Raw genomic sequence first — 27,972 nt, 5'->3', positions numbered from 1 at the left:
TCTCCAAACAAACTCACAAAGAATATTTTATAAATTTTATTACTGACATACGGGAGAAAATATTGAAAAAACATCATTCTCGAGGTACAATCAGTGATTGCATGATTTCATTCTTTTAAGCAGTATAATGAAACATGACCTCTAGACTACGTCAGCTACGTCGGAAACACAGGGGCCTATTGCTGTCGACGCAACTGCAATGCCTTCCTCCTTTTCTTCCTGTTGAACTGTGCTCTCGCTCGCTCAATAGAGAACTGAAGCGGACTCATGGATGGAGCTGCAGACGTGGTCGTCCAGGACCTTTCGGATCTGACCTTGATTGGCGAAGTTGGAAGTGTCTCTGGCTCGTTTTGTTCCTGGTCGGATTTCTGCCGTTTCCTCAGAAGCACGTTGAGATTTGTACTCACTGTGGGGGCGGCCGTTGTCAAGAGCCTCAATTCATCATGAGATTCTGTGTCTTGCAGCGCAGGGGTGCTCGCGAAACCCGGCCAACCAACCAGGGTTTGAGGAGTTGTGGGAACAAGGTTAGCATTTTCAGGGCCGCTGTGGGAAAATAGGTTTTGACTGGAGAGAAGGATGGCAGTTTTCCTCCTTCTGCTTCTCTGCACGCTCTCTTTTGACCTTCGCCTCTTTGAGGCAGAAAAGTTGGGGCTGAGAGCCGTAACCTGACTGTCCGGTCTGTAAAACGGCGTTCGTAAAAGCAGCAGCTCCGTGCGTGGGGCTGGTGCAGAGGTGGGAGACCTGGTGAGAGGGAACGCAGTCCGACTCTCTGGAGAGGAATCCCGAGGGTCAGAAGGCACAATCAGAGCGTCTGAGCTGACTTTCTTTCTTTTCTTTCTCCTCTCCTTGTCTCCTCTCTCCTTTGACCTGCTCCTTTGCACTTTGGGGGCTACAATAGGAACACTGGCAGTGCTTGTAGTAGTGGAGCTACATTGCTCCAGTTCTGGCAGAATAATAATTGGAACAGAGTCTACAGAGTTTAATCTACGGTGTTCACAAGAAGGAGGTGAATTTTTCTTGCCGCTCTTTCTCCCACCCTCTTTCTGCCCTCTGCTTTTTACTTTCTGTGGCGTGCTAAGAGTCATCAGGTTCTCTGACAAAGGGACTTCCTCTTTCATCCCCCCAACTGACTCATTCGGCATCTTCCGGGCCTTCAGAGGTGATGATGTAATGGAAACCGTCTCCTTCCCCGAGGCAGGCTCATCTTTCATGACGTCATTGGAGGGCTCGTCTGTCCTTCTAAGCTCAAATTCCCTGTCATCAACTATGTTTGCATTAATCCTTGACTGGTTGCGTTTGTTGGACTCGCTGATGAAGTTGCTCAAAGACAAGAAGATGTCTTCTGCCTTGCTTCCTGCAGCTCCTTCCTCTGCTTTCACAGCCGCCTCCGTTTTCTGCTTCCTCTTCCTGCCCTTCCCTTTCTTTTTATGTTTCCTGTTTGCTTTCTTCTTCGCCCCAGCGTTCTTCCTCCTCTTCTTCTCCGAGGTTTGCGCCTCCTCCTTGTCGGAGTCTGCGTTGGAGCTTTGAGACGTGGAGACGGTGGCGAGCACCTTGATGAAGTCCTCGGCGGCGGTGACGACGTTCCTTAGCGACGGCTCCGATATCGTACTTTGAGTGGGACTCTCCCGCTGCTCCTCCTCTTCGCTCTGCTTGGATTCCTCCCGCTTGGGTGGCGCCACCGTCAGCTCGTCTATGACGTCAACACCGCCGTAGTCGTACGGCACCGCTTCTCTCAGTACGGCGATGGGGAACTTGTCGTATCGTTTGCACCTGCAGGACGGAGGAGGCGAACGGAAAGGAAGTCCATAAAGAATTCATGATGTACTGCAGCCTTGCGAGTTGTTGGCGGTGATACTTACAGGCCGTACCAGTGCCGCTCAGCGCACTGCTCCTCGTAGGCAAAGTCGAAGCAGGGCACACCGATGACGTTGAAAAACGCCTGACCCACAACCCTGGAGGATGTGTCGTTGACTTGTCTCAGGCAAGCTTTCAACCTGCAGGAAGAAATAAAAGAGTCGATCAAAAGGGAAAAAACAAGAGGATATGATGTGGGCAAAATGAGGGATTCTTTTGTATCTGACAAGTTACAAGTTACATGTAAAATAATGCTTTAATTTTTTTTTTTACTGTACTTGATTCTGCTTTAAATTTACAAGTGAATCTTTTTATTTTGTCTCAGTTGAGCCAGGACTTTAAAAGGCCTTATGCAGTGGTTCATTGATATGGGGTCAACACCAGTGACCATCCAACTGGTCCTCCATGCTTGGCGGCTTTTGATTTTAAAACCTGCTATACTGTACCGCGCACATGAGCCGACCAATGAATTAAATTCCCTAAATGACAGAGCATGTTTTCCTTGACAATCACAACACTGGCTTAGTATAAAGTGGTTATTTCAAGCACTTCTTTATTTTTCGTTTTTTTATTTTCTTTTACAGAAACCCATAAAGCTTCCGAGTTCACTGAGTAAAAATTGTTTACAGTCTGTTTTCTCCTTGTTCTTTAAATGGATAGATTTTTTTTTCTACATATTTCTTGACTTATATAACTGACACAGCAGCAGAAATGAGTTGAAATAGTTGCCATGAGAGATGCAGGGATTCCTCAAACCTTCATGAAAGGATCACAGCAACACTCCAGATTTGATAAGGGAAATAACAATATAATGTGATATAAAGATCAAAGTTGATTTTGCAAAGGTTCTTGGTTGTCCCAGGCCAGCTGGTGACCCTAAAACAAACATGGAATCTTTCTACCCTGGTCATCTTAGTTTAACACTTTGGTTCCTGAGTTAAACGGTGCATTAAATATAATAACATCATCATGCTATAGGGACAGCTCAAAATATTTAGTTTAATGATTCAATACAACAGCAAAAACTAAGCTTCCAGTGTTACTCACTCCTCATCGCAGTCACAGTGGCAGATGGAGTGCCACTTGAAGTTGGTGTATCCGTAGTTTGACGAGAAGGCGTGGATGACGTGGGGGCAGTGGTCGTGGGTCCTGCAGCAGCTGTCCGTGTCTGCAAAGTCTCCTGCGGAAAGGAGGTCACGGGGTCACCGTTTAGTCAGGCGTGTACATGCGCGTGCGATCATTTCATTAAGACAACGCGTCGCCTTCTCTCTTACCCAGCTGGTTGTAGTTATCCGCATTGTTCCCGGCTCCGCACCAAAGGGTCCCCGGGTACGTGAAGCCCCTTTTGGATCTCCTCAGACCCTTCCCCTGCTCATCCTCCCCGCCGCCGTGCGCCCTGCTCTCCTCAAACTCCCGGCACGCCAGCCTGGCTTCATCCATGCGCGCAAAACGCGCCTCCTCCTCCTCTTCTTCTTCCTCCTCCGGCCACCGGCTGGTTCCTCTCCGCTCCTCCAGCCCCACGCTGCACTCGTGCGCGAACGCCTTCGCCTCCGTCCGGTTCACGACCACCGAGCAGGTCACCAGCTGCCCGCCGGGGCTCACCACGGTGCGGACCACCTCGGCTCCGTCCGACACCTGGTAAAGAACGTTCCCCCCCAGCGGGGACAGCTTTGCGCAGAAGGTGCCGTTGACCATGGAGAACATTTCCTTGCTCTCCTTGTCCGCGTCCGAAGCGCGGCTCGGGAAGTCGCCCCTGGCCACGTTTCTGTGCAGGTAGGACAGGAGGACAAAGATGACTGACCACATGATGATGGTGGGCGGGTGGCACTTTTCAGCACCACGCGTAGCGCAGACAGCTCCCCTGGCGAGCCTCTTCTGGCGCTGTCTGGCGCAACCCTCCCACTTTTAAAGCCAGGCTGAGGTGGTGCGACTCGTAACGCGCAGGGTGACCACATGGGGAGGAGTCAGTGCAGCGAGATTAACCTCTTTAGCCTGGGGGGCATTGTGTTTCTGGTGCGCGGCCAGCAGGTACAAGCCGCCCGGTGTAAGGTTGCACCGAAGGAGAGCAGAGGGTTAAAGCCGATCTGAACTTGAACACCCTCCCCCGCCCTCCCCACCCAACCTCTCCGGGGCTTCACCAGAGAGACGTGACCGCAGGTTACCTTCCAGGCCCCTCCCCTCAGAGAGGAGAGGAGTCCGACTCTCAGGGAACATGCGTGGAGGAATTCGAGCTTGCCTACGTTTCCCATGGTAACGCAAGCATCATGGGGTGGTTGTGCCAACACACCACGGACGTTGGACATCCTTCAAACGCAACAAAAAAAAAACGAGGCGGTGAATCGGTGTCGACCTAAAATCCCGACGTCGGGACAAAACTCTCCGGCTGAGGAATGCGGAGAGAGAGAGAGAGAGAGAGAGAGAGAGAGAGAGAGAGAGAGAGAGAGAGGGGGCTCCAAACTGAACTCCAGGAGTCAAAGCGTGTCAAATTTAGGGGCCAAATTCAGTTGTGGGCACCGAAGATGTAGGTCATCTGGGTCCAGAAGAGTTTGAGATGAAGTTAGAAGATGTTTCCTCTCCTCGTCTAAACTTTTTGTGTGTCTTCCTGTGCTGTTAAAAATCCTAGTGAATTAAAAAAATTCCTCTATTTACATTAAGTGTCAAAAAGTTTTATAAGATTGTTTTTTTTTGTATTTGTTTTGAGTCCTGCATTCAGATTGCAAAGGTTCGAATTTGTCATTCCCGGTCGGGAGCATGATTCACGGTGTCGATTTATTATCGGCAATATTATTACTTTATTATTATCTGATTTTTTTCCCCTCTTGTTATTTTTATTATCATAAGCAATGTAATGTAGCTATTGTTATTATTTTGTTTATTTTTTCTTCTTTCAAAAACGCACGCCATACCTAACATACCTAAAGGACTGCACTGTACTCTGCTTTTTCCCGCACATTTCGTTTTGTTTTTGTGTACTTTCACTTCATCTTAACACCTCTATTTGATTTGTTTACATCATAATGCAAGAAAAAAGGAGATTTTTCGAGATGACCAACACAAATTAGTGACATTCAGAAGCACAGTAGAAGGAAAGTGCTTCTCCGGAAAAATAAAATAAAAATTCCCCCTCATTTGCCTACAGAGCTCACCTGTAGGGAAATCCTCAACAGCACAACTATTAGCAGTGGCGGTTTTTTTATTGGCAGTTGCCCAGGGCGGAACTAGAACAGGTGGCGGCGGATGTTTTCATTGGTCCAGAACGAGGGATTTGACTATTAGTCATCACTGCCCAGAGGCAACATTAGCACATTAGCTTAAACACAACGAGCTTTTCTCCAGTTGCTTCAGGGATGCTGTTGATGGAGGACAAACCATATTACTAGTGTTATAGCTTGGACCAGCCAAAGCATAATAATCAACAACAGGAATTAAGTTAATTATTGATATTTATTGTTGAATACATGAAGGGTTCCCCGCTAACTTTATCCGTTGGTTGTCAACCCAACATGGGGACCACGCCAAACAGGATAGAAGAGTTCAGGGAAGTGACACAAAATAAACAAAAAACAAAACAAACAAAATGAATGAAAAAGTTGTTAGCCCGCCGTCACAAGTACTACAAGCAGAAAAATGATCCTAACTGGGCGGACTAACAAAAAAGAAAAAAACCAAACGCTAAAAGGACAGCAGGAGGCAGTTCAAAAACTGTGAAACAAAAACACAAAAATTACTAAATGCGTATTAAATCATTTTAATCAAATGAACCTAAAAAAATGGCTTAGTCAAAGTTCAGAGTCTTAAACCTAACTGAAAAGCCTTGACCCTCGACAAGATCTGAAATCTAAGGTTCAGATAAAATGTCCACCCAACTGACCGTTCCAAAGAGGAATGGGCAAAAGCATCAACAGTACATGTGTAAAGCTGTTTGACATATGACCCGGAAAGATTCAAAACATATTCAACACATTCGTGAAATGTGAAATAGAATTTTCAGATTATCTGTAAAAGAAAATGTATGAGAACCATTTATGAATTTTCTTCCACTTAAAGTGACAAAAGTAAAAAGTTTAAGAGGTAAAAGAAAAATAATTTAATTCAGTTTACATAATCGTACATAATTGAATACCTTTGTAAGGCAAAGTATATTTTCCTAATCTGCCATTTTCATATGATGCCTCTTGCTAATAAGTGATGCATCTCGGTGGAAGTGATTTTTTGTCCCAGGACAATAAAACCCTTCTTGTCAGGTTGGCTTTCTAATGAGCCCAGTGTTTTTGTCACATGGTTGGTCTTTACTCTGAGGCGCTGGAGGAGGAGATCCAACCCACACAAGCCGCTGAAATCGGATTGCTGGAAGGCGGAGAAAAATGATGTAAAATCACCAGAGGCAACATTCGATCACATCTCGAAGGAGTGAGAGGAAGGGCGGGGAGGAGAGAGAAGAAGAATGAAGAAAAAAAAAAGTTTCCCATGAATTGAAATGCTCAGTGGTGGAAGGATTGGGGGCAAGAGAACCAGAGTAATAATCCTGCAGTTCCTGTGGAGCTCATTGAAGAAATAACACAAAACCATTTTGAAGGGGTATAAAATACTTAAACATTTAAGAAATAGACTTTTTTTTTTTTTTTTAGGATTTCTAGATTAAAAAAAAAATCGAGGTTATCAATTAACGGCCTGTATGCATAAAAAGTCTCATTTGTTTTTCCACACTGAACTATCTGGATTGTTCATTTAAATAAGATGCTAAAGTGGCCATTTTTGATATATTTTTTGGAACCTGTGGCATTGATTCTTACAACATTAGAACCCTCCACTTTATTGCACACAGAACAGCACCCTCTGGTGGCCGAGCAGTGAGTGCTGTTAATGTACTTTATTTGGGGTGGGGGGGTTGTGAGATGTTTCTCAGATTGTTGTTATTTTGACATTGTGCTATTTCTTTGTAAGTGTAGTTTGTAGTTTACGCAGATTAAAGATTTTTTTTGTTTTTTCTTCCACTTGGAAACTTCTGGAATTTGCTGATTCATCACGATCTGTTACACATGTTAAAGGTTCAACGTGTAGCTTATACTGACATCTAGTGGAGACATTAGATATTCTGTACTTAAAGTATGATATGATCTATCTATTGCTCACCTGAACACCAGCATTGGTTTGTATCGGAGGAAGCAACCGAGGCATCCTTGAGGAACTTTGTTCTTTTTCAGCTGTTTTTTGTTGGTTTTCTTTTTTTGTAAATGAGTAAATTTCCGCTTCTAGACTCAGAAATTCATAGAATAATCTAAGAAATTTTCTAGAAAAAAGAACAAATTTCTGAGTTTCAGAAGTTGAAAATCTGCTAGAAAATCTAAGACATTTTCTAGGAAAAAGCGTTGAAATTTCTCAGATTTCAGTGAAAATTCCCTTTTTCTCTCTCTACAATGGCCCTTTTAGCCTGTGGTGGCTAACATTTTGTGCCAACTATGCGTTAATTTATACACACATTAAGGATGTTTTAGACCCACAATGACAACCAAGAATTTAGCATTTGAGTCCAATAACTGCTGGAAATTTAGTTCACTATAAGACAAATATGGCTCAGCAGCATCAGTTTATTCCTGCTGGTTAATAACAGGGTACTTTCAGTTTAATCAAGGGTCATAACCTGTCAGATTTCATAAGAGTCGACTGACGAAAGTAGCAGTTAGCAATGGGGTATAATAAATAAAATAGATAATTAAAGAACTAAATTCTGGGGGAAGATTTGACCATTTTTATGACCTTTTATCTCTTTGTTTGTTAAAAAATATTGAAAAAATAAACTGCTACATAATGGTTTAATGGTGCGTTCACACAAAATGCGTTTTCAGCGTCTGGACTTGTCTGGTCGAGTGCGTCCAACACATCCGATGTTCCAAATGGACTTTGAATGTCAACCAGACGTGCCTGATGCTCAAAACGCGTTTCGTGTGAACGCATCAAAAGTGCACATGCGTCAAACTTGAAGCCTCAGACGCGTTTTTGACGCGCGTAACGTGCTTGGTGTGAGCTCCCTCTTCTTTCATCTGGTACCTAGGTACTTACCAAATAGGTACTTATGGTAGCTAGGTACCGTAAGAGGGGACTCAACATGGCAACGCATGCTTATGAAATGCAGATGTGAGACAGAGGCGTTTGGTGCCCAAATATGCTTTTCCTCCTCGTGTTTTTACCTCCTTTGGTGTGACTAGTTCAATGTCTTTTAATGTCTGTTGCATTATGTGACAGTTGGTTTGCATTTTGTAAAGGCAAAGCCTCAAACGCCTCGTAAAACAGCATCAAACTTCATGCATTCTTCTTTTTCACTACAGAGCACCTCATTTCATAACAATGAGACCATACCTAAACATGAAAGCTTGTTCATTCTAAGGTCATACAGCCATAATATTCACCACACAATTCATTGTGGGGTCATTTGGTTTAAGCCACTCATGAGTCAGACTGTGGGAAAATGTCAAGGCTGCTGACTGAAGCGCCAGCACTCAGCGTGAGCTCTGGAAACTGGGATGAAATTTCAGATATGAGTTTATTTAAAAACAGTGAGCAGCTTTCAGACGGAGAGCTGTGAAATTAAATGTGAATACATGGAGATGAAGGGTCAAGTTGTGGCTACAGTGAGAGTGAACTCCACTTCAGCTTTCTCAGAAATGGATCCTCTCTGGCAGCAGCGGCTTAAAGCAGGTACTTACAATAATAACCTCAGGTATGCATGAAGGAGGCTTTGAGATCTTTTTTTCTTTTTTTTTTTTGCAATCTGTGGTTCAACTTCAGCAAGCGCAGATGCAAGACAGAAAGAAATTATATGTTATTTAAAGTTTCTAAATAAAGCTTCTCCTTTTGAGCATTAAATAGCTTGTCTTTGTAAAATGGTAAAATATTTGCAGTTGAATATAGGTTGAAAGGGATTTGCAAATTATTTCATTTATATTTTACACAACATCACAGGAATTGGGGTTATTTGATTTTATTTTTTAAAATGTGGCCTCTGCTATTACTTACATTTAACATTAGTCTTTGTGACTTGTCTAGAATTTGGGATTTGGTTTATTTATGATAATTATGTCTTCCAAATTTGTATACAAGTCATAAACATTAATCATATAGCTAAATACCAGCAGAAATGAGCATTTAGCCAAATGTTAGCAGCAGCTAGCTAGATTATAACAGAAGTTAGCATCTGGCTAAAGGTAAGAATCAACTAGCATGTGTATATACAGAATGTAAGCAGAAATTAACATCTAGCTACATTTCAGCAGCAGTTAACATCTACCTAAATGTAACCAGAAGTGACTATACAATTAAATGTTAGTAGCAGCTAGGATCTCGCTAAATGTTAACTTATTAATTTGATCTCTTCTATGAATGTTATCATCTAAATGTTAGCAGCTATCATCGAGCTAAATGTTAGCAGAAGTGCACTTCTAGCTATATGACAGCAGCCTTTCACATTTAGCTACTTGCTAGTAGGAGTTAGCATATATCTTAATGCTATCCATCTGGCTAAATGTTAGCAGCAGCTAGCATCTAGCTAAATGTTAGCAGACAATTATCTAAATAAATTATAGAGGTAGCCTGAATCCACAGTGGAAGTTAAACATCGAGGTAAATATTGGCAATATCCAAAATCCAAAATCATAAATAAAGATACAGGAACTGAAAACATGAAAAATTAACCATACAGGTTGATTGAAGTAAACAAACAAAGATTTTGAAAAAACAGAAACACAAATGAAACCGATAATCAATCACAAAACAATCCTAACAGAATATTTTAAGAGTTATAACAACTATAAGTTATTATAACATATTATATTATATATAACGTATATTATATTAACTTAATTATAACTTATATTATAAGTTATAATAACTTATTATAAAAACTTACAATCCCAGATGTATATAGATAAGTTATTAGTATAACTTAATATAATAATAACTCTTATAAGTTATAATATTATAATAAGTTATAATAACTTATTATAAAGTTATTATAACTGTTATTATAAGAGTTATTATAACTCTTATAATAACAGTTATACTAACTCTTATAATAACAGTTATAATAAGTTATAATAACTTTATAATAAAGGGCTGCACTGTGGGGCAGTTGTTAGCACTGTTGCCTTGCAGCAAGAAGGTCCTGGGTTCGATTCCCGGCCCGGGGTCTTTCTGCACAGAGTTTGCATGTTCTCCCTGTGCATGGTGGGTTCTCACAGGGTACTCCGGCTTCCTCCCTCAGTCCAAAAACATGACTGTTAGGTTAATTGGTCTCTCTAAATTCTCCCTAGGTGTGTGTGTGTGTGGATGGTTGTGTGTCCTGTCTGTCTCTGTGTTGCCCTGCGACAGACTGGCGACCTGTCCAGGGTGATCCCGCCTCTCGCCCGGAACGTAGCTGGAGATGGGCACCAGCGCCTCCTGATCCCACTAGGGACAAGGGTGTTAGAAAATGGATGGATGGATGGAACTTTATAATAAGTTATTATAACTTATTATAACTCTTATAATAGTTATAATAACTTTATAATAAGTTATTATTATAACGTATTATAATAAGTTATTATAACTTATTATAAAGTTATTATAACTATTATTATGAGTTATAATAAGTTATAATAACATTATAACTTATCATAACTCTTATTATAAGAGTTAGTATAACTCTCATTATAAGAGTTATACTAACTCTTATAATAACAGTTATAGTAAGTTATAATAACTTTATAAGTTATAATAACTTATTATAAAGTTATTATAACTATTATTATAAGAGTTATAATAAGTTATAATAACTTATTATAAAGTTATTATAACTATTATTATAAGAGTTATAATAATTTATAACTTATTATAAATGCCAAATGCCAAAGTTTGACATTTCAAACTTTGAAATGTTTCCACTGACATTACAAAATTTGCGCTGGATTATTTGCTGATTTTATTTCCCTATTTCTGGGATCTACAGTATATGTGGGATATAGATCCCAGAATTCAGAGTTACTGGGGAACATTTTGAATATCCAATCAGATTACACGAATGGTTTTTAAAAGGAAAAACCGGAGAACCCGGTGAAAACCTAAAGTTCAAAACCCCAGGTGTACAAGCGGCGGCCATTCTTTTCAGAGTTGACCTTTCTGTCACAGGGGAACATTTAGAATATCCAATTAGAAAACAGGAACTGTGAGACTCCAGATATAAAAGGGCCAGTCTGTGGGTTTTAATTTTGATGCCCAGACCTAAAATATGAAATAAATAATGGGTTTATGAGCATTTATTCCAGAATTTTGTTTAGTCTATGTCATCAAAAGCCAAATTATTTCTCAATGTAAAAAGTGATGTTAGCTCTTTTTACATTGAGAAAAAGATGTAAAGTTAACCAGTTGTGGTTAACTGGTTAATCCCAGTAAACCACAATGTTAACTGGGATTGTGGTCTGCCCGCTACTGGCAGGTAGAAGAGCCTCTCTATTTTCCGTAGAAGCTCTTGAAAGGTTTTGTGACTGCCGAAAAGAACTTGTGAACTGGACCTTTTGGGGGTGTGGATTGAACGTAGCTTTTTAAATATGATATCACGGCACCCTTAAAAGGACGACCGCCGTGCTGTGTTGCGGCCCTCCACACGTCTTCAGTAGAACCAAACTGGCTTTTCAGATTGCTGTAGAGGTCTTGAACAAAATGTTTAATGTTTTCATTGTCTTTGCTGATGGCAAAGTCTGCGATGTCCTCTACCTCCTCCCCGGACAGGTAATACAAGATTTTCTTCATGTCAGTGGACTTCAAGGGCCCACCGTTTTCCTCGGAACAGCTTAACACTGTCCTCATCACGAAGCACGCCATGCCTTCCTCTAGTTCGATCATCCTCTGCTCTGGGGTTTCAGTTTTCTGCCCCTGCAATTTACGGATTGCCTCGCCAATTGACATATTTCTAATATCTGATGATGCAAACAGATCGCTCAGTGACGCCTCAGTGAGACTCTGCTCTGTCTGAATCAAGGAGTCAGCGTACGTTTTTAAAGGAAGTTGAGATTGAGGCTGCTCTTTCACTTCACTTGGGACGGCTGCGGCGAAGTCCCTTTCCTCTTCTGCCTCACAGGGTTCTGGACACATGGGTCTTGGGAGTTGGTTCGACGTGTTGTATATTTGTCCAACTAGATCATTGATCTCCGAGATTGCGTTGGACATCCTGTCGGTCTCACTTATGCGATTTGTTTCCTCGTTTTTGATCCAGAGAAAGATGTTCTGGATAAATCTCCTCACTTCGTCTTCTATTCTGGCGCAGAAAACCTCAGGGCAAATCACTGTCTGGCCGGATATGTCGCTTATTTTCTCGTCGGAGAGGACGGAATCTGAAGGAATTTTTGGAGGAACAGGAAGTGTATTATAATAGCTCCTCATGATATCGGTATATATTTTTTCTGACAGTTCTATTTCAAACTGTTTGATCTTGTCCTTTAGCTGGGGGTTTTCCATGAATTCTGCACACAGCCTCTCAATTTGAGGTTTGATGGACTGAAAATCCAGTTTAGGGATTCGGTCCGTCTCGGCGTGGTCAAGTAGTTTCACCCTCTCCTCATCTGACAAAGCGCCAAAGAACATCAGTTTGGTTGGGCTACCTGCGCCACGCTTCAGTTTCACCACATTGGTCTCACTCGAATCCTTGACCGAGGTCTCCAAAGACGACACCATGCGGGTGAACTGGTCACTGGCAAATCTGGAAAACTCTGGTTTTCTGACTATTTCTTTTTTTCCAGCACGATCAGCTTTGCCCTTTGACAGGAAAAGGTTCTTGATGTCACCTACAATATTCTTCAAGTTGAAATGAGGTGCACATGGACAGTGTGGACCGACCGGTGCAGCCGAACCCTCAGCCTTACAGTAGTGAAGGTCGTCGATAATTGTTTTGCTGATTCCGTCTGCAACTTCATTCACTTCGAAACTATCCGTTGACAGAGAAAACCCTGTGTCATCGCCTGCCCCATTGCTGGCGCCTGATTCGTCTGAATATTTCTCTAATATTTCAGTGACGCTCTCACAGACGGAGGCCACAGAAAAGATGGATCTTACATCAGCAGAAACGCTTTTCTCTGAAAGGTCAAAAGCAATTTCTGACTCGGTTGCAGGTCCGCCTGAGATTCGCTTTTTTGTAAAGGCACACCAGTATCGTTCGGCGCATTTCGACCTGACTATGTTTATATGGTCTCGGAGACACTGAGATGTGTTGGAAACCATTTTGTTTAAATTTTTCAGGTTAGAAATGCAGCCACTCGCAAATACCGCAGGTGATTGAGGAATACTAGAGGTTTCTTTGATGCCGTTTGTGATGGACGTTACTTTTTCAGAGACCTCCTGCTCCATCAACGAGTTTAGCTCCACGCCATGGTCACAGACCTCTGGTGGCACCTCCAGGACGGTGGCCATTTCTGTGGAAATCATGTTGGTCAAATGCACGCTGATGTCTTCATCCGGAATTTCGCTCTTCATGCCCGGCACAATGCTTTCCTCCATTACTGGCACCAGGAGTGTCAATGAATTTTCCACACAGTGCTGGAAAATGTTGTTAAGTATGTCAGACATAACGCCGGTTATATGTGAATCCCTTAAGCCCTGTGAAAGCAAGGTCCACTGTGCTGGTGACAGTGTGTTTAAACGAGGTAGTATGATGTCCTCCAAATTGTCGATGGAAATGTGGATGTTTCTTTTCTCTTGCTTGTTGGACTCGGCCATTTTTCAAAGTTTTTACTAATATTATTATTACTATTATTATTATTTTAATGTTTTCTGTAAAGATATGACGACCTACTCACTACGGCTTCTCTTTTTGGAATGACGTTTAACTTAAAACTAAACAATAGGTCGCATTTGCCTTTGACAATTGTTCACGTCACAATCCATTACGACGTAGCCCTCCTTTCCACAAACCTTATCACGCATGCGTATTAGACAAGACTTGTTTACCGAGCGCCCTCCTGGGAACAGCCGGTGGAAGCGCATTCATGTCTATGGGTGGAAGGTTGACGCCTCCACTGTCACGTGGTCTACTTAGCTCTGTTACCATAGAAACATAAACTGCGCCTTAAAACTATATTTTAACGTTCTTTCTGACCATTTAACGTATCAGCCTAGATTGTGAACCCATAAACCAAGTTGTATAATTAAATTGACAGGTTAAAGTTTCTACCTGCTAAAGTTCTCCACATAAAGCGTCAGCTGCTGCCTCCGATTATAAACTAGTACGAGGGAAGTGGAAGGAAAATATATTGTAAGGATTTTGACTTACAAAATATCCAAGATGGCGTCGCGGCAGAAGCGCTCCAAAGTATGGTTACATTTCTCACACACAAAGAAAGGAAGGAAGGAAGAGAAGATGATACTAGGGCCAGTTGCAACATGTGCAGACCTTTAATCACAATAAAATGTAAAGTGTTTCATACGTTGCTTAGCGACCGTGGTGATCCTCAAAGGGGGCAGGGGGGGCGAGGTTTGAGCACATCGTCATCCACCAGTGATGAAGGGATGGGAGAAACTGAGCACTCAGGCAAATATTGTGCCATCATAACATTTTCAAGATGATTGTATAAAAGCGCTGTACAACTGAGCTGTTTGATATGTCGCAGTTCTTTAATGTTACAGCATCAACAATCCAATTTGTCTTTAACACATTAATTTATTCAGTGCATTTACTCATATTCACTTGGTGACATTGTAAAGTAGAGCTCCGTATCAATTATAGTAACTTACCTTACTACTTATTATAGTCGTGCACATGTGAAACAACAAGGGCCCCAAGATGGAACCTTATTGGCTCCAATGAGAAGTTACCTGCTGAGTCAAAGAATCCCTGTTTTTCAGGTAAAAACTCCAACCTGTCGAGTACCAGAGAGTCCAACCCACACGTAAAACACTCGTAACTTTGCGGATGTAACGTGACAACATGTGCGAAAGACGAGGAGGTTTGAATACTCCCTTTTGGTTTTGGATGGAGTCAGCTAAAAGACAAAGTTGTTTTCACATCTGGAATCTCTGGCCTGTCAGCGGGGTTTAAAGGTGAAGTAATAGACTCAGACATCCAAAAGAATACAAAGCCAAGTTTATTAGCAAGTCTCATGAAAGTCCTGAAGTGATTCTCCCATGATCCTGATTGCCCTCTGACTCATAACAGGGACACAACAAAGAGTCTAGTGTTCAACAGTCTGCTCACACAGGCTGGAAACTCCCTTTTACTTTACATAAAATTAGTTTTCTAAAGGTTCTTTTTCCTTTCAGCAACCATGATCAATACATACATTATGTCATATTTGACTGAAAAAACGTGCAAAACATAAAGCCAAGAAATTAATAATAAAGCTAATAAATAAACAATAGTTTGTAAGTTTTCCAATCGATAAGGCAGACTTCCAAGTAAGTGTAAATTTATGCAATATCTCTAGATATAAACTTTACATAAAGGAACCTCCATCCATCCATCCATTTTCTGTCCACCCTTGTCCCTAATGGGGTCGGGAGGGTTGCCGGTGCCTATCTCCAGCTACGTTCCGGGCGGGAGGCGGGGTACACCCTGGACAGGTCGCCAGTCTGTCGCAGGACATAAAGGAACCTTAGCTATGTAAAAAATCTGAAGAAAGATGCATGGTTGTCTGTTGCAGCAACGCCATGAAATGCTGAAATTGTCATAATAGTGGAAAATAGCAGTTTCACATTCTTTCTTGTACTGTTAATATGGACATTTATGACTGTGTATTAGGGATTTTGTAGATAGAAAGGAATCTACTTCCTTTCTAAATCACTGAACAAAAGGAAAAAAAGGAATACATTTCTGCCAAAACATTTCTGAGCTCCAAAATGATTTTTTTAAATCAAAACTTTCAATAATAATCAAATAACTTTTCTAGAAAAAACATGGAAATTTCCTATGTTGTGATGACTTCCTGAAGGCGGAGTTTCAGATAGAGAAGGAGCTTCTTAAAGAGACAAAGGCCCAATTTCAAGGCAATAAATTACAAAGTCAATTTTCTTTAAAGTCATATTTGAAATATTTATGTAGCATTTTTATCAATCAATCAATCAATCAAATTTTATTTGTAGAGCATATTTCAGCAACAAGGCATTTCAAAGTGCTTTACATCATAACAAACACAAAAACACAAAGTCATGCAACATAGAATCAACAATCTAAATATGACATTAAGTCAAGTGCCATCATGAAATTCGTAATTGATTATGTTTCAAATACAATTCTAAACAGGGGGGTTTCTAGTTGAGATTTAAAGGAACTCGGTGTTTTAGCTGTTTTATAGTTTTCTGGAAGTTTGTTCCAGATTTATAGAATAGAATAGAATAGAATTACTTTATTCATCCCAGCAGGGAAATTATTATTATTATTATTATTTTAAATAATTTGTGGTGCATAGAAGCTGAAAGCTGCTTCTCCATGTTTGGTTCTGGTTCTGGGGATGCAGAGCAGAACCAGAAGAGCTGATTGGTCTGGAAGGTTTGCACAACAACAGCAGATCTTTAATGTATTGTGGTGCTAAACCGTACAGTGATTTGTAAACTAACAACAGTATTTTAAAGTCTATTCTTTGAGCTACAGGGAGCCAGTGTAGGGACTTTAAAACTGGTGTTATGTGCTCTGTCTTCCTGGTTTTAGTGAGAACGCCAGCAGCAGCATTCTGGATCAGCTGCAGCTGTTTGATTGATTTGCTGGACAGACCTGTGAAGACGCTGTTGCAATAATCAATACGACTGAAGATGAAGGCATGGATGAGTTTCTCTAGATCTGGCTGAGACATTAGTCCTTTAATCCTGGAAATGTTCTTCAGGTGATAGAAGCCCGACTTTGTAACTGTCTTTATGTGGCTCTGGAGGTTCAGGTCAGAGTCCATCACTACTCCCAGGTTTCAGGACTGATCGCTGGTTTTAGTTGTAATAACTGAAGCTGTGCATTGACTATAGATCGTTCCTCTTAATGTCCAAAAATAATAACTTCAGTTTTATAACAACTGAACTAATAAAGTTCCTTGATTATGTTATGAAATGATCCTATGTGGCTAGAAATTACTGCCCCTTTAACAATATCGGAACATTAGGAATTCTTTATGAAGTTACCTAATTTTACCGACTTTAAAGTCCAGCTCAAACAGCAGAGTGAATCTGTAACAGAGTCCAGTCCCACCCACCAGCCCCTCTGGAATCTGAAGAGGGGCGACTGTCTCATTCCCAGTCCGGCTGGTTTTCTTCTCCAAGTTTCTCCCTCTGGCTGCACAGACCGCAGCGTCGCATCTACTTCAGATGGACGTGCTGGACGTTCCCGCAGACCGCCAGAAAGGATGGTACCTTTCACTCATGGCCCCCAACACAAAAGGACCAGAGTTCGCCTGGCTGGACCCGTCCAGACTCTACTGCAACTCGCAGGTCCGATAAGAGAGAAGCGGCGCGCGCTCCGGTCTGTAGCTGGTGGTTTATTAACGCTTTGCATGGTGTGAATTCTCCCTGTCGTTTTGGACCTGATCCAGGCTCTGGCAGACTGCGTCAAAGACCTTCTGGGTCCGTTTCACAGCGACCCCGTTGACCTGGTTGCCGGGATCGATGCCATGGGATTTATTCTTGGTGAGAAAACAAAGTCGTTTATCTTGAATGGGGAAGAGGGACGGTGGGGGGAAGCAAACACAGTTCAGACTGATCTTCTTCAGAACGGCTGCTACTGTGTGACTGCAGAAGACGGGGAAACCTGACCCCTTCAGGGTGCAATGCTAAATTTAGATATAACTAATATAAAACTTGTCTCTCACACATGGTGTGACTGTGAGGGTTTTCTGTCTTTCTTTCTTTTCTTTTTTTTTTAAAGGGGCGTCTGTCGCCACGACTCTTGGAAAAGGTTTCCTGGCCATTCGTAAAGCGGGTCATCTGTGTGTAGCGACCCGAAACCAGAACTACACAGACTACACAGGAAGAGAAAAGACTATGGAAGTAAGACTGGATGTGCTAAAACCAGGTTAATCATCACATTTCACTTAAGTTACACAATCACTTCTTAGAATAATGTTTAGAGAAAAAAAAAAAGACAACTAAAAGATTTAAAACCAAAAATTCAACCAAATCAGTTCAGTCATGTCAAACGAACAATGTTTCACAAAAAAAAAACAGTCAAAATAGCTGCTTAAAATATGAAAGGAAAGCTTTATTATGTATTGTTTACTGTCATTTATGTGACCATATTAAAGCTAAAGGGAACATTCAAAACTAATGAGCACTATTTGATGATTGTTAGGGTAAGAAAACATCCCACTAAATCGGGCAGTAAATCAAAGTGCAGTCATCATTAAAAAATGGCGGCAAAGTTGTAAAAAGTGAAAAAAAAGTTTTTTGGTGAGAAACCGAGAAACATATTTTCATAACTAGACATTTTAAAGCACTAAAGGAATTGAGATATTTACGTTTTTATTCCATAACCAAGGATTAGTTTGACTCAGAGCAGTAAGTGGGTCACGGGAAGTGAAGAATGCCGTAATCATTTCCATGCCGTTGTTTGCTACAGTGCCATCTAGTGATGGTGAGAGTGTATTGCAGTTTACATATACCACATAGACAAGTTTACCTTTTTTCTAACTGCCTAAACCTGACTAAAGGCAAGTCAGAGCAAACTTCTTGTTTTATGTCAGTTAGTTACTAAATTATTTCTATTTTTAGATGTGTGAACCTCTAGCTTGTTGACAATCAATAAATCAAAACTTTTAATTTGCAACACTTGACCTAATGTAGTTTTTCTACACCAGGACTGGGCCAAATTCATACTTGTAGGCCAAATAAAATAGAATTTTTAAAAACTGAAAAGTTTTTTGTTGTTTTGTAATTTAAAAATGTTTATCGTAGGAACAGGATTGTAGATCCAAAACCTCAAACGGTTTCTGTATGTTTTTCTTGTGAAACAAAAGGCTTCCAGTTTTCTTTTAATTTTGGGATCTGGAAAACAGAAAAAATATTTCTGTCCTCAGCAACTAAACCCATGTAAGTCAGTCTTCATTTGAAAACACAATCTAAATATAAATTTAAATACACTAAGGTGTTTTTTAGAATACAGGTCAATGAGTGAAACCAGATCGCTCACTTTGTGTTTCATCTAACATTTCTGTATGTAGATTTTGATTTAAAAGTTGTAGTTTTGTCCCAATCTATTCTTGAATTCTGGTCCGGCAAAAGATCGGCCCAGGGTCTGCACTTTGACCACCCTTGTTCTTCAAATGCTAAAACTGAAGATCCTTTCGGACGTGTTCTGCGGCAGGTCTGAGGGTCTTGCTGGTGGACCAGTGGATAGAGACGGGCGGCACGATGAGGGCCGCCATCCAGCTGGTGGAGAACCTGGGAGCCACGGTCGCAGGTCAGCCGGCGCGGAGACCTCGGTGAGCAATCAGAGCTCGGCAGCTGAATTCGAACTTGTCTCCTCGTTTGCTGTGCAGGTGTGGCAGCCGTGGCCATCGAGAACACGGAGGGAGGGAAGTGGATCAAGGAAAACTACAAGTTCTCCCACTGCATCCCAGAAGGGCTGCAGGGCCAAGTGGACGGGAAACACCTGGACTCTTTCAAGAGCCTCACCAAGTAGAGGCGACCCTTAACGAAGACGACTAAGACGCATTTTACGTGAAATGCTTTAATTTGCATAGAGATACTGTGACGTAGTAGGTTTAATATTTTTTTTTTTTTACTAACTAAAATTATTTGACATGATTGTATTACTGGCATGAAATAAAAGATTAAACACTTAATGATTAAACAGCAACGACTAGTCAATGCAAACAGAAAACAGGCGCTACAACAAAATTCAGTCGCTGATTTGATAGAAAGTCGTGTAAAACGTACCCATCAGGATTCCTGGAAATGTTTTTAAAGTAGGGAGCAGCGAGCAGCATGAGGCGTGCCAGAGAAGACGGTGATCATCAAAGAGTGTGGTTTAGAAATGAATTTAGAAATGAATTTATTCACTATCAGTGTTTACAACGCTCAGCCTAAGTCTGTAATAAATGGCAGCTTCATGCTGAAACGACAGTAGTGTCCCTTTGTGACGACTTTTATTGTAGTAGCATAATCTCACACTGATCCAACCTTTAATGTGAGCACATTTTTGTGGAGGACAAAGAATGTAGAGCAGTAACAATAAAACGACAGTGTCATGTCAGTCTTATGCATGTCAAATAAAGTGTTGCCATTATTTTTTCTTCTGTTGGGCTCAGCGTGTTCACACATCCTTTGCGAAGTCTTAAATGACTTGAAGAATGTGTAAGTTGGCCTTAAACACCTTAATCACAGGTCTTACATGTTCGTTGTGGCTATGAAGGTTTTATTCTTACGAGACTTTTATGTCAAGGTTAGTACAGTTAACAAAACCTAACAAAATAAAGAAAAGTGAGATTGAGAAACATTTTTTGCCAACTGAAATAAGTAATGGTAATTAATGGTGAAAGTCTATAACCAACTGGAACTATATTGTTTGTTCATAAAAGTAACTAAACACACTGAAATTAGAGAAGTTCTTCGTTTTAGTGTTTTGTTTCAATTGTCGGCAAATTACAGCACTCCATGACCCCCCAAAAAAACCTAGCAAACACACTCTAAAGACTGACTAAAACTAACTGAATTAGGGAAACAGAAAGTCGCAACAAAATCAAACTAAGCTACAAAGAAGAACCTAAACGTATTACTTCTAAATTATTGCATTTTCTTGTCGAAATGCCCTGACTTTAAACGACACATAAATATGGCATCTCTGTCCTTTCTTTCCTATTCTGAAGAGAGACTAACAGAAGTGGGTGTATAGTGAGGCTTCAGGCAGACAAGAACTCCCAGGTTAGTAAGTAAAAGTTCACAGCCACTATAAAAATGAAAGAAAAAAAAATTACTGAGAAAAATTAATATTGTCATTCAGTTTAAAGTAAGGGATTCCAGTAGTTTTGTATAAAAAAAAATTCACCCACATAACAATTGCACTTAAATTAAAGGTTGAATTTCGTAATTTTTTCAGTATGAAAATGTGCCACAGCCTTAAAAGATACATTCATACTAAGACGATTTACACATTTTTATCAAGTTGCCAGAACATCTAAATGGCAACGAAGGAGTTGAGGGGAAGAAGTAACAATCTAAAAAGCAGGAGTTGGGAAAAACAATCAAAACTTCACTTCTGTATTTGAGCTAAAAATGCAACAAGTAATTGGTTCTGAAAAACTCTACAGCAGCAAAACTGGAGCTACAAGCTGAGTAAGAATCTGAAAACTCTTTGGCAGTTTGATGGCAGCGCTATCGCTCTGTGTTTAAAGTCCACCACAAATATTCTCACTTTTCCTGCTGGTCAGGAAAAAAATAATAATAATACAGACTTTAAACATGCCATGAAATGCTCCCCTCCTTTTCTGGCCACAGAAATCCTCCCAACTAAGCTGGACGGCAGCCACACTCATCCACCGCCGAGGAAAAAGTCTCATTCAGAGTCTGTGCGTTTGTTTTTGTGTTTTTAAAAACCGTTATCCCATCCTTACTGACAGCAGTTGGCCTGCTTCTTCTTTGTTGTGGTGCACAGATTGCTTGTAGTGCTGTTAATTCCTAAACGCAACAACAAAGAAGAGCGTTAACTTGTGGGACGTTTGTTTAACTTCTCGAGACAGTTCACATCACATACTCACTGACAACATCGCCAATCTGTCTCGATCCGCTTTTCTCCAACTCGGCGAGAACGTTTGTCTCAAAGGCCAAACCGGCGACTCGAAAGAAGAACTCTTTGACGTTTTCCCCTGAAGAAAAGCAGCCACAGATCTGTTAGAGGCTAGTTGGAAACCACTGCAGTGGCTAAGTCACACTTCACATGTCTCTTTATTTAGAAATATTTTTCCTAATTTTCTTTATCTTTTTTTAAACTGCTTTTGACAGAAGCCTTAAAGTATCGGAAATTATGTTAGCATTTATGCGTCTGTACTCTGCCGATATTTAAATTATTCTGTTAATATGACTGGGTTCTCGTAGTATGATGGCTTTATTCTTGTATATTTGAAAATAAAAATCTCTTGTAGCTACTTCTACTGGCTGGAACAGGCAGCCTGTTGATTAGTTTGAACACTGCTGCCACCTAGTGACCGGAGGCTTGTTTATCAGTCAAGTATGAATAAAGACAATTATAAAGTCCCTGACACTTCGCCACCACTATTTGAGAAGTACTGCATAATGTATATTATGTATTATGGTATATCTGGTGTTTGATTTATTATAATATATTACAAGCATTTTATGAGTCCTCTTAAGTGTTCAGAGTGTCGCTGTTCATAGACAGTTGTGCTTTTTCACCCTCAAAACAGTCAGAATGTTAAACTACTAGCATAAAAGCTAAACAGTTAGCACGATTACTAGAATACTAAACTCAGAGGTATTATTACTAAATTGGCCATTTGACTTTGAATACATTATAAACTGTTGCTTGTTATACATAGATGCTAGTTGTTTTATGACTTGGAAAAAATAAAGCTATTTTACTTATTGTCAGCCACAGATTACGCTAAACATCATAAAGTGTAGACAGAGACTTGGTGTTTTATCAACAAAAAAAAAGTCAATATATTTTAAATACTTTTATCTTCGTGTTAACCCGCATGTCTATCTTCTGTCACGTTGCTGCTGTTGCACCTGAATTTCCTCACAAGTTGGGACAGTAGAGCATATTTTTATCCCACTTTTTGATTTATACAGAGAGTGATTGGCGAGCTGTGTATACAAAGGTGGAGTGTCAAACATGAAAATAGTTTTCACAGGAATGAAATGTATCGACTCACCCGTCAGCGATGAGACAGCCCAGTACTCGGCATGAATCTCTCTCGCAAATTTCACGGCATCTTGTTCGATCCGGGAATACTGAGCAGGAGACTGTTTGAAATGGCAGGAGAAACCAGAGACTGCTTTCTAATATGTATTAAAAGCGTGCTCATTTTCACTGGAAATACGTGCAGTCGTATTGAAAAAGTTACAGTATGCGCTCCAAAGAAGCTTATTTGTTTCAAAAGCACCACCTGAAAATCACAACGTTCAAGGAGGTATTAAAAATACTTTTCATTAAGTCAATGTTTCTACAATATTATTGTTAAATTGTTGGTCTGTGTGATAATCTAATATTAAATGTCCTTTTTCATTAGTTATGAACAGAAAATCATGGTAATTAACAAAACGTGAAGGATAAAAACCAAAAGACTGTTAAATTAATCTATATGTCATGTTACTTAGTGAACTCATTTACTGAAATATTCAATTCAATCCATTTCAAACTTTATTAAAGAAAAAGTATTCTGATTCATAGTAGAGATGAAAAAATAAAATAGGGAAATAAGAGAGAAGAAAATAGCAATCAAATAAATGAAGTTTTTGATATGATCCTAATTTATTGAATATATATAACTGTGTGTATTTGGTAGATAATTTGATATGCCAACGTTTCTTGAATGGAGAACTTACCAAGAACTCCTGCAATGCAATGTAACTAAATGAGTGACATGTCAGACTACAGAAATTGCCACATATTTGTGCAAATTATGTATAAAATTGTAAAAAATTTTAAGATTGACAAAACATCCATAATTCACCACTAGCAGCAAAGTAAAAGAGGAACTTTTACGAGAATCAGGCGAAAGTTGAAAAGCTGAGACTCATCTCAAAAACAGCCAATATTCCTGCCTCAGTCAGAAAAGCTTTTGGGGTTTTTATGGGGAGGACGAAACATTCCTGAGGTTTCAACCAGAAGAAGAACACAAACTGTGTGTGTGAGTGAGAGTGGGCGTGTGTGTGTGTGTGCCTGGCGTTGACCCAAGCACTTCCAGAAAAAAACCCCAACATAACACATCCACAGGCAGTGTCCACTTTAAACAGCGTTAAGACTCACACTCAGGTCCTTTTTTGTGCCGACGAGGAAGAGCTGAACGCTGGTGGGGTCGTTCTCCTTCAAGGCATCCTCCAGCCACTGCCTGCAAGCAAAAAAACATGGCAGGACATCAAACCGAGCGAGACAGAAATCATGAGTCCAGCAACACTCCCGTGATCAGAGAGCTTACCTGGCGTGGCCCAGAGAGGCGATGTCATTCACGTCAAACGCGATTATCACAACTGAGGACAGAACAACATTTAATTTGAAGCCTTTTTGAATTTTTCCCCCCCCCAATACCTATTTCCTGTTTAATCCGCGGTATATTTGGAAAAACTGGACGGACGAACCCTGAGCTCCTCTGTAGTAAGTGGAGGCGATGCACTTGAACCTTTCCTGGCCTGCAGTGTCCCAACTTTAAAGGAGCAAATACTCAGCAAAGTCACAGCAAGCGGATTAAATAAATAATAATAAAAAAAGAAGAAATAATCAGACTCACAGCTGCAGGCTGAAAGGGACGCCGAGCACCTCGAAGCGCTCCATCTCAAAGTCAACACCGATGGTCGCCTTGTAGTTCTTATCAAAGGCATCCTTGCAAAATCTAAAGCAGAAATCTGGTTTTACTTTCTGGATCACTTGGTCACGCTGCTCACACAGCTATACTTTTTCTTTTCATGTAAATATCTACTATTAAAAATGTGTTCTCACATTTATAGATTTCATGTCTTTTGTTATCCAATTTTTTTTATACTTTTGCTTACATTTTTATTTCGAAAGCAGGACTTCATGCCTTTCTTCTCAAAACTTGTATTGCTTGTACTATGTTGTCTTAGGCAGGATTGTGTTCACCCAGCCAAAGATCAGTAGCTGTAAGCGATCAGTAGCACACTGCTGGCCGATGTTTAGTGTACTACGGAGAAGAAAGCTGACTTTGTTGTTTCTCCCTACATCCAGTGGGTGGCGCAGGTTGCTACAATCGATAGTAGCCACACAGGCACACTCCCTAGAAGAAAACAAACACACCCAGTACAACACTTTCATTCTATTGGCTGAGAGGTTACCAGGCGACTGCGCCAAAAGGCAGTTCTATGTTTCATAGAACTGTGAGCGCGAGGAGAAGTTCTGAGTACAAGCGTTACAAGTTTTGAGACGAAGTCTTGCCTTCAAAGTAAAAATGTAGGCAAAAGTGTTAAAAGTTTTGAGAACAAAAGACATGAAATCCTGTTTTCAGACTGAAAATGTGCGCTCTTGGATTATGGCAGGAACATTCCTCCATATTCCTGGTTACCAGTTATGTTTGACTGGACAACAGTTAACACAGGTTTAGTCTCCTTCCTATTTTTAATAATTTAACTACAAACACAGTCACACTCACTACTCATACTCAACAATGTTTGCAGATATTCTCAGAGGTAACAAAAATAACATCCAACTCTTAATGTTTGCACATTAGTAAATATTTTAATGAATAAATCAAGCTTCATGCAGTCATTAGCCTGCAGCGTTTACCTATTAATCAGGCAGGTTTTCCCCACAGCCAGATCACCGACCACGATGACCTTGGAGATTTTAAATCTGACACAAGGAATGGTAGAAGAGTCCGCCGATGAAACATAAATAATCACGTCAAGCCGAGCTCACAGAGAGTTCAGGTGTTCATTCTCACCCCACAGTGCCGGTCCGCTGCTCCTGGCAGGCCGTTCTCACTTTATTGTTGAATTCTTCCGTAACGTGAAGAGCCACCTCCTTTCTGAAAGCCTAAAATCAAAAGAGAGGAAGAGAACGTGAGAGCGATATTGATTTTCTAAAACAGTAAAGTTGCTGCTGACGCTCCCGCTTTTGATTTTCACCTGAGGCAGCTGAGCGATGATCCGGTCCCGGCGAACCGGAGGAAAAACGCTCATGCCTGAAACTCTGAGAGACATGAAGCCTCGGGGTAAACGACGTCTGGAAGAGAAAAACACAAACGTTTCAACTCTTTGGGTTTGTCACATTATGTTGCCGTAGTGCAGGGATAATGAAATGGGTGTGTGTTGTGTGGATCAAAACAATTGACAGAGTTGACAGTTTTTGAAGTGCATGTGTCACTTTTGACGTCATCTTGCTCAGAATAGTGCATGTATATTGGGATCAACGATGTGGTTGCAATACAGGGTATTTGCAGGTTACAGCAAGTCGAATTTAAGACTTTTTAATGCCGCTCCGAATGAAATTTAAGACAGAAAAAGCTTTAGATACACAGTGTTCTGGGGGATCCTTTGTCCTTCTCACACTGCATATGGCTCTCTACACACTTAACCCCCATACTGCCAAGCTTAAAAGTTTATTTTGCATATAAAGCACCCAGACTCACATGGGTTAACAACACAAGTGAGACAGTGGCGTAAACAAACAGCCAGCTGTTTGTCGGCTGTTTTGCGCATAAAGGGGCAGTAACGTAAAATTTCTAGGAACATAGTGTCATTTCATAGCACAAAATGTCATGGTCAGGTTTTATGAAAACACTATACATATCAAATATGACTTAGTAATTTAATGCTTTAAAATTGGGCCTCTTTAAAAGAAAATCCAGCTCTTTGGATTTTTTTTCTTCTGTTGAATAAAATGACTAAAATCAAAGGTATTTTTTCTACATTTTTCAGTGGAAGACAATGCTACTGCAATAAAAATAGATTTTAAGGCTTTCCACATATCTTTACCATATTGGACGGTGTGGTAAATTATTATATTTGTAAACTGGGTATCAAAACACTATCAGAGATACTATAGTGTGGCACTAGGTTATAACTTGTAATGCTTATTTTTTTTAAGTAAACAAAAAACGTAAAAAAATATGTAATGTTAAATATTTATTTTTTTACATATATAACATCAAATTCCTCGAGATTAGTTCATACAGTAAATAATTTGAATCAATATTTCTGCTCCTAAATTCGTACATCTTTACTAGGTACTATTGCAGCGTTACACCCAGAGGCTATAGAATACAGGCTCCTACTACTACACACATATCCCGAGACTTCTTAAGAACTACGGCAGCCTAAAGGAGCCAAAGGTTGATTACTCATGAAATGAAAGGTAGCCGGGGCAACTGTAATCAGTCCCGAGCCACTTACTGTCTGTTTTAATCCTATTGTTCATCAAAGCTGCGACTGAAGACAAAAGAAGCACAATTTACTTCATTCAGTTTCCTTCTACGTTCAGCTGTAGCGACTTTTTAAACTTTTACGTACCAACAAACCGTAAGTGAAAAGCGGAAAAGAGAGAAGGTCGCTGTGAGTTTCCTAAAGTAAACTGTAGCGTTTTAGCTGCAGTTGATGTTACAGGATACCTCAGCGATTCAAGATGGTCCTCTTCAGTCTCACTCCCCCAAAAGACGCCTCTTGCTCCGCACTAACGCAGTTCACGCTTTCCGTGTTAAGTTAAAAAAAAAAAAAGTTAACATTTATTAATGGGGCTTAAGTCGAGCCACGGAAGTTGTGGGGAGCAGCCGAGAGGGACCGCAGCAGCTGCTGACTCAGTTCCCCTGGATTCATTCTTTCCTCCCACATTTTCCCCTGCTCGGCCCCCTGCTGGACAAAATGAAGAACTGCCAGGAATCTGTTGATCTAAAAGTCTCCACTACTGCATCCCTGACAAAAGCAAAACTTTAAAAGAAAACGTATCGTTTATTTACTAAATTTGAATATACAAAAGAAAATCTGGCTTAAATCTCAGATTTCTACTGACTTTTGGCTCTTTTAATGCTATTATTTGAGAAAGGGCGTGTAACACAGATTGACCAGAGAGCAGAGCTGGAATTCTGACTTTTTAAAAGTAAGAATCCTGAGCAAAAAAGTTAGATTTATGAGATTAAATTCCATATGTAGTACCATAATCTTACATTGAAAATGTTAGAGAAATCCAACCTTTAATCTGAGTCCTTTTAGTAGACATTCTGATGTTTATATTGCTGTTTTCTGACACTGAATTGGCTGCACAACAGGATATTTAATCATCTGTAGCTGCATTTCCACTGGAAATGTGCTCAAAGCTTTGTCTGTATTCCCTAACCCTAACCCCAAAACCCCAACTCTACCTAGCACCTAAACGTTTTATCAAAAATCGAGTATTTTTGAAATTGCCATGTTTCTATCCATCCGTCCATTTTCTTACACCTTTATCTCATCGGGGTCGGGAGGTGTTCCGGTGCCTATCTCCAGCTGTCAATGGACAACAGG

The 27,972-nt window shown here is 40.5% G+C and overlaps 4 protein-coding genes across 5 annotated transcripts; 1 reads left to right on the top strand and 3 right to left on the bottom strand.

Moving 5' to 3' along the window:
• Positions 1-20: 20 nt before the first annotated feature.
• On the bottom strand, positions 21-3,941 carry proca1 (protein interacting with cyclin A1). Its single transcript, XM_027999652.1, has 4 exons — positions 3,129-3,941; positions 2,902-3,034; positions 1,860-1,994; positions 21-1,770 (listed from the first exon to the last, which is right to left on the bottom strand). The coding sequence occupies exons 1-4, from the start codon at positions 3,658-3,660 to the stop codon at positions 177-179; spliced, it is 2,394 nt and encodes a 797-aa protein (XP_027855453.1). The 5' UTR covers positions 3,661-3,941; the 3' UTR covers positions 21-176.
• A 6,832-nt stretch (positions 3,942-10,773) lies between these two features.
• LOC114161420 (uncharacterized) lies at positions 10,774-15,735 on the bottom strand. Its single transcript, XM_028044682.1, has 2 exons — positions 15,464-15,735; positions 10,774-15,319 (listed from the first exon to the last, which is right to left on the bottom strand). Exon 2 carries the CDS (start codon positions 13,591-13,593, stop codon positions 11,335-11,337), a length of 2,259 nt encoding a protein of 752 aa, XP_027900483.1. The 5' UTR covers positions 13,594-15,319; positions 15,464-15,735; the 3' UTR covers positions 10,774-11,334.
• Positions 15,736-16,846: 1,111 nt separating this feature from the next.
• Positions 16,847-19,911, top strand: LOC114133453 (adenine phosphoribosyltransferase). Its single transcript, XM_027999366.1, has 5 exons — positions 16,847-17,280; positions 17,382-17,475; positions 17,714-17,860; positions 19,148-19,243; positions 19,323-19,911. Exons 1-5 carry the CDS (start codon positions 17,158-17,160, stop codon positions 19,463-19,465), a joined length of 603 nt encoding a protein of 200 aa, XP_027855167.1. The 5' UTR covers positions 16,847-17,157; the 3' UTR covers positions 19,466-19,911.
• Positions 19,912-19,914: 3 nt separating this feature from the next.
• On the bottom strand, positions 19,915-27,302 carry rab34a (RAB34, member RAS oncogene family a). Of its 2 annotated transcripts, none has more exons than XM_027999364.1 (11): positions 27,084-27,302; positions 25,603-25,699; positions 25,419-25,510; positions 25,262-25,327; positions 24,252-24,353; positions 24,103-24,167; positions 23,943-23,994; positions 23,774-23,855; positions 22,677-22,767; positions 21,540-21,647; positions 19,915-21,459 (listed from the first exon to the last, which is right to left on the bottom strand). In XM_027999364.1, the coding sequence occupies exons 2-11, from the start codon at positions 25,675-25,677 to the stop codon at positions 21,392-21,394; spliced, it is 801 nt and encodes a 266-aa protein (XP_027855165.1). In that variant the 5' UTR covers positions 25,678-25,699; positions 27,084-27,302; the 3' UTR covers positions 19,915-21,391. The 2 variants fall into 2 exon arrangements, with proteins under 2 accessions (XP_027855165.1, XP_027855166.1); XM_027999365.1 differs by having other exon boundaries at positions 26,986-27,087.
• Between the last annotated feature and the right edge of the window lie 670 nt (positions 27,303-27,972).

The sequence above is a fragment of the Xiphophorus couchianus genome, chromosome 18, assembly GCF_001444195.1.
Source record: "Xiphophorus couchianus chromosome 18, X_couchianus-1.0, whole genome shotgun sequence".
Classification (NCBI taxonomy): Eukaryota; Metazoa; Chordata; class Actinopteri; order Cyprinodontiformes; family Poeciliidae; genus Xiphophorus; species Xiphophorus couchianus.
Note: the sequence above shows the minus strand (reverse complement) of the source record. Positions and strands in the feature narration are given on the sequence as shown.

What these genes read in the sequence shown, in the direction of transcription:
- proca1 (XM_027999652.1), bottom strand. Translation starts at nt 3,660, where the DNA reads ATGTGGTCAGTCATCTTTGTCCTCCTGTCCTACCTGCACAGAAACGTG. An exon ending in GGATAACTACAACCAGCTGG is followed by an intron (nt 3,035 to 3,128) that starts GTAAGAGAGAAG and finishes TCCTTTCCGCAG; the next exon opens with GAGACTTTGCAGACACGGAC. An exon ending in GAGCGGCACTGGTACGGCCT is followed by an intron (nt 1,771 to 1,859) that starts GTAAGTATCACC and finishes TCCGTCCTGCAG; the next exon opens with GTGCAAACGATACGACAAGT.
- LOC114161420 (XM_028044682.1), bottom strand. Translation starts at nt 13,593, where the DNA reads ATGGCCGAGTCCAACAAGCAAGAGAAAAGAAACATCCACATTTCCATC.
- LOC114133453 (XM_027999366.1), top strand. Translation starts at nt 17,158, where the DNA reads ATGGACGTGCTGGACGTTCCCGCAGACCGCCAGAAAGGATGGTACCTT. An exon ending in GACTCTACTGCAACTCGCAG is followed by an intron (nt 17,281 to 17,381) that starts GTCCGATAAGAG and finishes GACCTGATCCAG; the next exon opens with GCTCTGGCAGACTGCGTCAA. An exon ending in CCTGGGAGCCACGGTCGCAG is followed by an intron (nt 19,244 to 19,322) that starts GTCAGCCGGCGC and finishes TTTGCTGTGCAG; the next exon opens with GTGTGGCAGCCGTGGCCATC.
- rab34a (XM_027999364.1), bottom strand. Translation starts at nt 25,677, where the DNA reads ATGTCTCTCAGAGTTTCAGGCATGAGCGTTTTTCCTCCGGTTCGCCGG. An exon ending in CAGCGGACCGGCACTGTGGG is followed by an intron (nt 25,328 to 25,418) that starts GTGAGAATGAAC and finishes TCCTTGTGTCAG; the next exon opens with ATTTAAAATCTCCAAGGTCA. An exon ending in AAAACCTGCCTGATTAATAG is followed by an intron (nt 24,354 to 25,261) that starts GTAAACGCTGCA and finishes TTTCTGCTTTAG; the next exon opens with ATTTTGCAAGGATGCCTTTG.